General features: G+C 39.3%; 1 protein-coding gene across 2 annotated transcripts in view; it reads left to right on the plus strand.

Moving 5' to 3' along the window:
- The window catches only part of LOC113008852 (leucine-rich repeat-containing G-protein coupled receptor 5), a 52,563-nt gene extending 46,005 nt beyond the window's left edge, over positions 1-6,558 (plus strand). For both annotated transcript variants that reach the window (XM_026146686.1, XM_026146687.1), the window contains exons 18-20: positions 383-626; positions 1,213-1,367; positions 2,469-6,558. In XM_026146686.1, the coding sequence (XP_026002471.1) occupies positions 383-626; positions 1,213-1,367; positions 2,469-3,190 (1,121 nt within the window). In that variant the 3' untranslated portion in view covers positions 3,191-6,558. The remainder of the gene's footprint in view (positions 1-382; positions 627-1,212; positions 1,368-2,468) is intronic.
- The last annotated feature ends 5,755 nt before the right edge of the window (positions 6,559-12,313 follow it).

Below are 12,313 nucleotides of genomic sequence, written 5' to 3' on the forward strand. Positions count from 1 at the left end.
CTGAAACAGATTTTATTAGTTTTAGAGAATCAAATCAACAGCACCTCTATGATAGCTGAGTCTTTATCATCAGTGCTACATTACCTATGAGGATTAATTACTTAAATCTTTATCTGTGAGAAAAATCTCAGCTCTACATTTCTACATTTTAAAAACAACTCAGTTGCACATAAGAGCTTAGAGGCACACTTCTTTGGCTTACAATCATTTCTGTATATCCATATCTTATATCTTTGTTTTAATTAAAAATAAATACTTGTTTTAAATGTAAAACACCAGAGGGCGCTGCAGGAAGGGACTTTTATCATTACAGAAGCATAAATACTAGTTGTGTGTACAAAAACATTTAAAAGATCGTGTTAATGGTTTATGTTTCCTGCAGGACCTTTCCGTCCCTGCCTCCACCTGCTCGGCAGCTGGATGATCCGTGGTGGGGTTTGGCTTATCGCAGCAATCTCATTGGTCAGCAACAGTCTTGTCGTCCTTTCAGTCTTCTTTTCTCCAGCCACTTCTCTCACTCCCCCCAAACTACTGATTGGCTTACTTGCCCTGGTGAATGGCCTGATGGGAGTGTGGAGCGGCTGGTTGGCGGCAGTGGACGCTTGGACATTCGGGAGCTTCTGGAGGTAGGACACCAAACCAGAACAGACTGGGGACTCTGGGTATCACTCGAGGGATTTAGGAGGAGATCAAGGAGAAGGGGGGATATACTGTATGTATTAAGGAAATTAGGGATTGATTATTAGAGGAATTTGGGACTACTTTTCCAAATAGTGTTTTTAATTACCTTAAAATCAGTCGGATTAGAATGCTTTGAAAGCACTGTGGATTACAGGGACCTTGGGCACACAGGAATCCAGACAATGACGTAATTTTTGGGGACTCGTGAGACATTGTGGATTTATTCTGGAAGCAGGGAACAGTTGATTTCTGAGATTCTCAAAGACAGGCAGGGTAGTGATAGATACAGTGAGAGCACTCTGGAGTCTTAGGACAAGCTTGTCATTCCTATTGGCATGAGAAGCTTGCCAATAGGAACCTTATAGATAAACAATAAAATACATGTATCACATCTGTCAGAGAGACTACCCATCTGTTGTATATAAGATGTAGTGATGAGTACTAAACCTGAGTGTATAGTGGTGAACAAAAACAAAACAATCGAAGATTTTATGAGTGGAGACAGATGTGTTTTGACATTGTATGTTCCAGGTACGGGGCAAAGTGGGAGAGCAGCTTCCTGTGTCGACTCAGTGGGTTCCTTTGTGTGTTTGCGTCACAGACCAGCCTCTTCCTCCTTACCGTTGCAGCTCTAGAGCGATGCGTGGCCACCACTGTAGGACACAGCAAAACTGCTAGCAACAGTGGTGAGGAAACATATATGTAGATCCAGCAGCTTTTATTTACCCTCTACACCAACATTATTGTCTCTACCACCCAAATGTGTCCAAGTCGATTTTTACAAAGCAACACAACTATTTTATATGCCACAGATATAACATATTTTTTATGCACATTACATAATTTCATGTGAAAAAATTATGTAATTTTTTTACATAGATGACACAGTTCTATATGCCAAAACTGTACATTTCATCATGTTATATATTCAAAATCTGCAAAGCTTATTTTTATGCAGATGACACTGTTCTTATATCCAAAAACATCAGGCATCACCAAACTCAGAGATAAAAATTAAAGCCACCAAACCCTAATTGAATTTTAAAGAAAGTGAACTTGTATGATTTTGGGGAACTAATTTCACCAAAGTGATGACATTTTGTGTTTTGATGCATGCTGCAGGTAAGTAAATCCCAAAAAGCTGATTCTGTTCATCTGGATGTAGCGCTTTCAGATGGAGACCAGTGACCATTGATCAGTGGCCATGAGTACCTCAGAGAGAGTTGGCTGCAATCACAGCATTGTAAGATGGTGAAAGAGGTGCCCTTAGGCCCCCTCCTCGACTTAGGTCTTTCCCTTTTTACATAAATGGCCTCTCCTTGACTCCCCGCTCACACCAACGTTCCTCCCTGTCCAGGATGTGTGCGTCCTTATCATTGTTCATTCAGTGGGTTAGTTTCCATCATTATTCAAAGGTACTGTTTATAAGGTTGTGGAAACCTGCAGTCAGCTGAGACTGAAGAAGTCACTTGTATGTGTGATGAAACGCTTCTCCCACTGAAAACGCTACGTCCAGATAAACAGAATCAACTTTTCTGTCCAGATGACTTTTGGCTTCATGATTAATAAAAATAGCCTAAAAGACATTATTTGCTTAAACTCATCTTTAACAGCTCATCAGTACTTTAATTTGGATATTGACTTTAACATGTCTACATGTTTACTGTCTACATACAGTTTTCAAAGCAAAATTTTTTTTGTCATTGATATCCAGCACATATTATTATTTTCGTCTGCCAACATTCAGACACTCTTAAAAGTTGATTTCTGATTTCACTCTTTTCCAGGTCACTCTTCATCGCCGTTATCCTTCCGTGTTTCCATCTGTCTGTGTTTCCTGTTGGGCTTCACTGTCACAATGCCCTCCCTGGTGGCCGGACACAGCAGCACCTCTCTCTGTTTACCGCTACCTTCCTCATCATCATCGTCGTCCTTAGCCTTCTCCGTGTCTCTGGTGCTCTTCGACTCCCTCTGCTTCCTTCTCATGACGTTCTCCTACACTCATCTCTACTGTCGCGCCCACAAGACTCCACCCAGCTCAGAGGAGGAAGCAGCATTGACGCGACATGTGGCTTGGCTGCTCTTCTCTGACTGCCTCCTCTACCTCCCTGTTGCCTTCCTTACGTTCTCCTCCCTCCTGCGCCTACCAGCCGCTGGACCAGAGGCAGCGAAGGGGGTTCTGCTGCTTGTTGCCCCACTGCCAGCCTGTGTCAACCCTCTGCTCTACCTCCTCTTCAACCCGCTCGCCAGGGAGGAACTGGCCGCACTGGCCAAATGCACCTGCAAGGGCGTGGCACTACTGAAGCTACGCAGGCCGAGAAGAGGAGGAGGCGGAGCTGGAGGTCTGAGGCCATGCACACTGGATTTAGCGTACGACGAGGATGCAGAGAAACAGTCATGTGACTCGACGCAGGTGCTGGTACTTGTCGGAGGTGTCAAAGAAGAAGACGAGGAAGTGGGACAAGGAAAAGCAAAGAGTGACGCACAACATTTAGCGACACTTCAATAAACTGAACACAAACACAAAAGGTTTCAAGTCTCACTTGACAAAAGGTAAATAAGAAAACGTTGTGCCAGCTGGTCACTGCAATCAAAGAGCCCCTGATTAGCTGTAACTAACTATAAAGTAAAGTATTATTAAGTGTAACAGATGACCAAGCCCTGTTTGGATGGGATTTCTTCATGTAGGGAAATCAGCTGATTTAGTGTAATTTTCTGTGAAAAAAAGTGTGTCCCAGGTCCTGTTTTACTTTATCTGTCCTGTCCTAATGGGTTTAAAGCAGTGACCAACATTTAATACAGTCACAAATTATTTTCAGACACACAACCATGAGAATAATGAAAACTGATGGCTGCAGAAGGCACATCAAGGCTTTGTCAAGTGAGACAAAACCAACACAAACATGTACCGTATGTATAATCCACAGCAGACTGACTGACAGGACTGTGAGGCAGCAAATGTAGCAAAGGATGGTGAAAGGAAATGAAGGGTGCTCACCATGAACTCCCCACCAGTTTCTGTTGTTGTCTACCTTCTCCACCATCTTTTTTTTTCTCCTGCAGCAAACTGTCCAAGGCAAAGGCAAAACTCTGAAGAAGTACAAATTAGGAAAAGCAGGAGAAGATGGGACCTATGTTTGGTCCGTTAATCTTATTGACGAGGACAGACACCCACACACAGAAACACACGCATTATCAAGGGTATAAATTCAGCAGCTTTTATTTTGAAATATGACACAATTTACAGCGCAGTGTTACCAAATGTTGCCCCGCATGCTTCTGGTAACAGCTCATGTTTTCGCGGGTGTGTGTGAAAAGTGCAGCGTCCTTGTGAGTGTCGTCACAGTCCATCCTGAAAACAGGCGTCAGGAGACGGAGAGCTGAAGCTCGTGTTCAACACCTGGGAAAAACATCACAACTGGTCCTCCAAACGGAGTAAACCATCTCCTCTCCCAATCATGAGTGTTCAAATTAAACATGGTCGCATTATGATGTCAGAATACTGAATGTAAGAGTGCGAGCAGGACACAAGATGAGCTTCAGGCTGCAGTAAGGGTCATCAAAACATCTAGTGTGAGTTAACAGCTCATGCATGATTCATAATATTCGCACAGTCACTGCAGCTTTAAAGGTTAATGATGCTAGTAAATGAAAGGGGGACACCTGGTGTTTCAGGTGCAACTCGCTCTAGATTGTGTTCCAGGTGGTAAGTACTTAAAGATTAAAAGACTTGGGATCATAGGAATAAGAAACAGAAGGTTCATATTGAACCAAGTGTCCTGTGGCAAATGATTCAGCATGGAGGAATGTACCTTTGAGCCCTTAATCCACCTTAAACAGGCTAAATCTGTAAAACATGCTTTCTCTCTCGATTTAAGCCTTGTCTACTGTCTCCATTTGACACTTTTAACTCTCCAAATGGGTTTACATTAGAAAGATCCGATCTCATGTACCTTCAGTAATCAGGAGCATTTACACTTCTTGTTTTGGACTAAGGAAGCATAATTTTACCCAGATGTACAAAAGTAATTTACTTGAGCAAAAGGATGCTGCATGTGTGTGTGTGTGTGTGTGTGTGTGTATGTACAGTAAATGTGTGTACATATTGTTGTAAATACAAGCTACTGTGACAATCTTTTTCTTTCTGTGTAGACTGTGAGAAATCTTTCATTTTTTAATGTTTGTTCATTTTGGCCCAATGTCAACATTTGATTTTCTCTTCAGTTTAATTTATACTGTCATACATGTGCACCTCAATGAGCATTATTAAGCTGTCATAGATTTCAATCCGTGAATTCATCCATTCTTTTTTTCTTTTCTTGTAAGTAATTTGAAATCAGGTTTGCGGTGGCGACAGATTGACCTCTAAACATCCACCAGGTCACTGGTGAAACGCTTACTGCTGGCGCTAGGGTTCGGTTGTAGTTTAGCCAAATGATAAACAAGCTCACTTAAAGAAACAAGATGCTGCCTTTCAAATTAAATGTTTTACCTTCGTTCACTTCTGTTTCTACGACTTCTGCAGAGGTGAAAATTCCAAATAAAAGTGTAGATGTGAATCTGAACTTAACCCTAAATAGTAGACTGTTCACAACAAGTTAAGCACTACAGTCCAGATGGTCATTCCCAGGTCTAGAAAGTGGTCTGGTAAATCAGAAATGTTGCCTTTAGGCTCAGATTCCTCTGAACCACAACAGTCCTCTGCATTAGTCCTCTGTACTCTGCCTCCTGTCAACCTCACACTTCATTTTACCCTCATTGTGAAGATCCAGGGAAACTACTTCCACTGAGGCAACAACTGTCCACTGCTAGCTGTCCCAAATCAACTGAATCAATCAAAAAGATCTCATTTGTACTTTGACATTTACACCATTCAGTATCCACTGAGCGGTTTATTTGGTTCATTTTCCGTGTTTGGTGTTTCCATTTCAAGTAAAGTCTGTAACATTTTGGCCTTACAATTTTTGTAATTTATTTTTTTTCATCACATGTTTCTAAGCAAGCCTTTAAAAATGCTCCTCACCGACCCCAGTTAGCTGAGGTGAAGCCTGGCAGCTACAACCATCTATATGTGTATCCACCTGCCAAAGAGGCCACACCCATAGCAGCAGAAACTTAGTAAGCCTTAATAAAATTTGAACAGGTGAGTTACAAAAACATTCTCCCCACTTACAGTTATTATGAAGGGGGAAATTATCTATAGAGACCAACAAAAACATGTTTGTTTCTGCTGTAAAGCTGGACGTGTTAATGTGGGAGCTTATGGGGTTTACTCACTGCTAGAGCCTCTAGTGGACATTAGAGGAACTGCAGATTTTAGCTTCACCTTTGAGCTTAAGAAGCTGCTACTTGGTTTTAACTTTCAAACAAATGAAATGACTGTGTGTAAACTGGGTTTCAGATAATGATATTTAAAGTAAGTGTGCTGCATGGTCATTGTCCACATCCTGCATGATCTGCATGAGCTTCCACCCAAATTTAATGTGAGCTTGAGGGTGAAAAACAAGATAAAAAAAAAAACAAACAATCAATGTGCTGTTTGTGTAAAAAAAAAAAAAGATATGGGTGGTGTCTCTGGCTCCGCCCACTTTGTTCAGATATAGCACCAGAGCAAATTTAACAAAAAAGCATGACTGTTTGTATGTGTGCTCTGTGGCAGTTTGACTGCTGCACTTTTCTATGACCAGCACTTAAAATAAATAAAAATAAAGAAGTTCATAAGCTTTGTTAAAACCTGAATGGTTCAAACTTCATCCTTTCACCTGATTTCTGGTTATCTTGTAAACGACTGTAAAATATTTGAGTGTCTTTTGTTTTAATTTGTAAAACTGAGAATGAAGTTTTAGTTTTGTGACATGAATAAAGGTGTGTGGCCTAAACTGCACTGAGCTGTCTCTCTATTTTTTTCCAGAAAGAACAGAACAAATAAATGACAGTCAAACTGTCTTGTATATATGTGTATTATTTTGAAACATAACCAACATAGAAACCTATGGGAACTTATCCTCTGAGTCTCACCAACAGCCACTCAGTCAGAACCTCATGGGAGCCACAGCAGTCAGATGCAGACCCAGTGGTGGAGTAAGAGCCTGCAAGTAAAGGTGCCACAAACTATATATAAAAGACAGAAGCCACTGTGTCACCCATGAGATGGCTTGTTGAAGCTTCAGTGAAGCTTTAGTGTTTTGGCCACTGCCAAGTGAGATTCTTTAGAACCAAAAGTGATTATATTGCACAGACAAAGATACCTACCAAATGGTAATCATTAACATCAGAATAAAATCCCACTCACTCACCAGAGAACCAGAACATGGACTTCTTGAACAGTCTGTTAGTACAATAATTTCACATCAGCCATTATATTGGTCAAATTATGTAATTAAAAATGCTCCAAAAGGCTCTAACAGCACAAACACAGTCCAGAGGTCAAGTTCAGGAACTCCAATTAGCTTAGGTGTAGTATAGCATACAGCTAGCAGCTACAGCTGTCACCACTTAGCTTTCTGTCAAAGAGGCCACGCCCCTAAATTGAAAAAGATGACCTGTGCACAGCTGTTACATTACCTTAAATACATAGACCAAAACGGTGTTTGTATCAGGATCTAAAGTAGAAGATTTTACATTGCAGTCTATAGGGGCTGACTCACTGCTGGAGCCTCCAGTGGTCAATACAGGAAAAACTGTTTTTGGCATTCAGCTATGGAAAATGATGTTAAGACACGAAATTCCACACAATCCTAGATAAATAGATAATAAATCTTCTCAGATTTACTCAATCAAGGGACGATGTGTTGAACCAACTCAGCGTGAGAAACCCAATCAGAATGTTTTTTTAAGACTAGCAAACTAAGCTGTTATGAAGACTTATTTGTGCTTCCTACTTTGTGTTATCAAATTACACGCACCAAGCACGTCTCGCATCAGTATCATCTTGTGCTGACAGATACTAAATCCAGTTCTTTAGTTTATTTACTGACGTCTGTAAAACAAAGCAGAAAACTGAAATTTGGAGTAAAAAGCAAAACATTCTCTCTGGAGTCAAGAATAAATCAGCACTTTACAGGATAGCTGGAGTGATGTCTGTCACACTTGAGCACTTGGTGACATTCTTGATGTTTAATGAATGACTCCACCGCTGTCGCTTTCAGAGAGACTGATGACGAACCTTCACAGCTGACTGAAGACATTGGAGCAGAAGCTGCTGACGCGTGAAAAGGTCAGGATTCCCTCGCTCGTTTTTAAATCTTCTCCACCGATGTGGAACGATGACTCTACGAGTCTGCCGACAAACGCAGAGCACGCTGTGCTCCGCCGCGAACCTCTGTGTAATTGTCTAAACTTAAACCCTATTTTTGCGAGAATGAGTCACTGCAGCCTGTTTGACATTCAGATCACTGACTGATGGAGGATTATGACGATGATGAGGAGGATAAATCATAACACACGGATTGTGCACTTCTGAAGTTTCTCTCGGGGGATCGGCATTGATAAAAATGCTCACGACTCACCTTTTAGCCTCTGTAACTTCTTCACTGACCTTACAAACAATCCAGAGCTGCACCATACGTTCATCAGTGAGCAGTTTGTTAGCCACCACACTAAAGCTGTGCCTCAAACAGACTCAGGTAACCCAAACGTCTCCTTCTCTGCTCACTGTTGGGTTTCTTTTAATCATACCTGAGGCCCAAAAACTGACTGATAGCTACATGTGGACAAGTAAACCTCCACACTTTTCTTGGTGATTGTTTTTATTTCATTTGAGATAATCTTATCATGTTTTGGTCATTTTGTATCGTTTTGTATCATTTGTTCATAATTTCTCATTGTTTGGTGGTTTTAGTTAGTCTATGTTGCTTCTGATCTAATGGACAGTGATTATGGGATGTTGCAAATTTGAGCACAATCACATTTGCCCTACAATATATATATATATATACACATATATATATTGTTGTATTGTTGTATTGTATCTTTATTTGTTTCAGACATATAAAACAAAAAACAATATATACACACTACATATATTTTCATTTACAGATACGAATATATATGTAGATATACACACACACACACGTATGTGTTCAGATAAACAAAAAATATATAATGAAATAAAACAAAATCGTCTGACATAATGTAACAATGTTTGGTCTGAAAAGGAGTAGGAAGAAGTATGAACATACTTATTAATTCCTACCCCTGCTCAACATCTTATTGATCCCACATAATTCACCTAATTCCCATCATCACATACTCCACACGATACACGAGGAGAACCTATATAAACTTGGCTACCGTGACTGATATAATTTGGATATAATTTGATATTTTTATACATACAATGGGTGATCATCTTTATCGGTATCATATTCTTCCAAAATCAGTTTTCGAAGTATTTTCATGAACTTACTAATTCCTGAGCATTGCTGTAGATCTATAGTAAAACTATTCCACAGTTTTACCCCATAAATAGTGACACAAAAGGTTTTAACCTTTGACCGTGCTTTAAGAATCCTTAGATTCAATTTCCCCCTCAATTCATAGTCTCCTTCTCTGTCATAGAACATCCTCTGTATATTTCCTGGTAACATATTGTATCTGGCCTTGTACATAATTTTTGCAGTTTTATATTTTATAAGATCCATAAACTTCAGTATTTTTAATTTCAAAAACATGATGTTAGTATGGTCTCTAAATCCTGCTTTATTAATCATCCTGATTGCTTTTTTTTGAATTTTACATATTGGTTGAAGTGCAGTTTTATATGTGTTTCCCCAAATTTCCACACAGTATTCCAAATATGGCAATATAAGTGAACAATAAAGTACCCGGAGTGATTTGGAAGGCAAAAAATATTTAACTTTACTTAGTACGGAGATGCTTCTTGACAGTTTGGCTTGTATATGCTTTATGTGAGGTTTCCAGCAGATTTTGTTATCTATTATCACACCCAGAAATTTTGTATCCGAAACTTGCTCTATTTCAACATTGTTTACTAATAATTTTGCTCCTGCATCTTTTTTACAATTTCCGAATAACATAAATGTAGTTTTTTCCAAATTTAATGATAACTTATTTCTATCAAACCATGTTTTCAGTTTAATCATTTCTTGTGTGACAATTTCCAAAAGCTGATGTAAGTTCTCTCCAGCACAAAAAATATTTGTATCATCTGCAAATAGAATAAACTGTAGTATATCTGATGTTCTGCATATATCATTGATATAGAGGATAAACAGCTTTGGTCCCAATACTGACCCCTGCGGAACTCCACAAACAATGTCCATACACTCTGATTGATATTCCCCAATTTTCACAAATTGCTGCCTGTCTCTCAAATAACTCTTTACCCATTCTAACACCACTCCTCTAATGCCGTAGTACTCCAGTTTATCAAGTAATATGTCATGATTAATTGTGTCAAAAGCTTTTTTTAGGTCAATGAATACACTAACTATACATTGTCTTTTATCTATATTGTTGGTGATATTTTCGATCAGTTCCATTAATGCCAATGATGTTGATCTATTTGATCTGAAACCATACTGACTATCCGTTATTATTTTGTGTTTATCTATAAATTTGTCAAGTCTATTACTAAAGACTTTTTCCAGTATTTTTGAAAATTGAGAAAGTAGAGAGAAAGTAGAGAGTATATATACACACACATATATATATATATATATACATCTCGCCTCTGGATTCTCTCTTTCTTCTAGTCATTATCACGTGTACATGTACAGTTTTCTGAGAGGTTTGTCTACTCACTGATTCCTGTTGGATCCCCAATAGCTCCCACACCTGCTACTCCATACAAATCACCTGCAGTACTTACAGAGGTCAGGACTCAGGCCTCACACCAAAGTTTCTCATCCATGTCTTTATGGACCTTGCTTTCTGCAGTGGTGCAGAGCCATGTTGGAACAGGATGATGGATCAGGTACATAGAGATTCTGATTGGAAGTTCCTGCTTTGACTACCTCTTAATTAACACACACTTTAACTGTCTTAATTGTGACTCAGCTGGGTAGGGTGGAGATGGAGTTGGCCCTATGGGTTTGTCATAAGATAGATACTAAACTCTGTGTATGTATGCATTTTTGGGTCCACCAGATTATGAAAAGAGATCAATAATTTTAAGACTGCATTTGTCCAGTGTTGGGATTTCTGCTCTGGAAAACTCTGCAGATGTGTGAACATTTAAATAAACGAAGCCTCATTTGCAGATTTAAAGTCAAAATTTCAAAAAAACTAAAAATGTGTCAGAATGTTGTCAGTTTTCATGGTGATCTGATTTATTGAAATTAAGTCTTTTGATGCAGAAGTTCTGAATCTGTGCTGGTGACGCACTTTGTGTTCCTACAAGCTCACCAATGAGAGCATTTTGTGTTTCATTAAAGTTTTCTGTGTGAGTCAGCTGTTAGAAACTTTCTTTTTTTTCCTATCTGCTGTGGAACTCAAACCCATCGGGTGAAGAAAACCAGAGTGATGTGAGTCACACTGATTATTTCTTAAAACAATCGCACAATTACCCAGAACAAACCACAAAGTACCGGAGCACTGACTCATCGTGAACTGTGGCTGAGGTGAATTTGTTTAACGATCCCAGTCGATGGCTTACAAACAAACCCGAGTAGATCATTTGCCTCTAGCAAAAATAGGTGTGTCTGCTGCTTCTCTGATGGATTTCTACTGATTACAGTTCAATCTCCACATTTAAGGCTTAAAGGTCACATAATTAAGTAGAAGTAATTGACATAATAACACTAATACTTCTTTTTTGTTACTGAGACCTCCACAGCTCCAAAGTTTAAAGTAAAGGACAGACTGTATATAAAAGATGGCATCACCTTTTTAGTATTTTAACATTTTAAAACTGGACTTGATGGCATGAATCTCATACTTCACACTGATTGACTAACACTTTGATATTTTTGTATTTTACTAAACAAAAATCATGTTGCATACACGAGCAAGTGAGCTAACGCATGAGGAAACTGAATGCTGAGGTCAGAAATCCAAAGAGCCGAGGGCCATTTTCTCTTTGCACTCAGAGCAGTTGCCCCCCGCTGGTCATTAGAAATAATGCAGTTTTAAATTCCTCAGCACGTCAGTTCAGTTTAATCTGTGGTTTGCTTTAATCATGTGAAAGCTTGTTTTCATAGGCCTGCCTGTTCTTAAACACCGTACTCATTTTAGTTTATTCTGGGAATGTGTCTTTTACTACTGGCTGCTTCACAACTCGTATGTGTGTACACGTCTATAATATCTTTAATGTGTCACTTTCCTTTAAATTGTGAAGCACTTTCCTACTGTGAATATATTTTTGTTGTGGCTGTGTGTGACATATATCATAATTCTTTAGGAAAAACTTTTCCAGTTACAGGGCAGCATCAAAACTGCTCTTTTATTGTCTTCATGTGTTCACTTTTTTGTGTTTGACTCCTTATGGTTGACTTGTCAGCCTGTGAAGCCACAGTTTGACTGAGCAATTTGTAGTCCTGCAGCACCACCTGCTGGCCAGATGGAGAGGCACTGATCAACTGATGTGAACCATTTGCTATATATGTAATTATTTATTAGGTTAAAAACGTCATTACGCCATTTTTTCATTATCAGACTGATGACAGTTCAG

The sequence above is a fragment of the Astatotilapia calliptera genome, chromosome 17, assembly GCF_900246225.1.
Source record: "Astatotilapia calliptera chromosome 17, fAstCal1.2, whole genome shotgun sequence".
Classification (NCBI taxonomy): Eukaryota; Metazoa; Chordata; class Actinopteri; order Cichliformes; family Cichlidae; genus Astatotilapia; species Astatotilapia calliptera.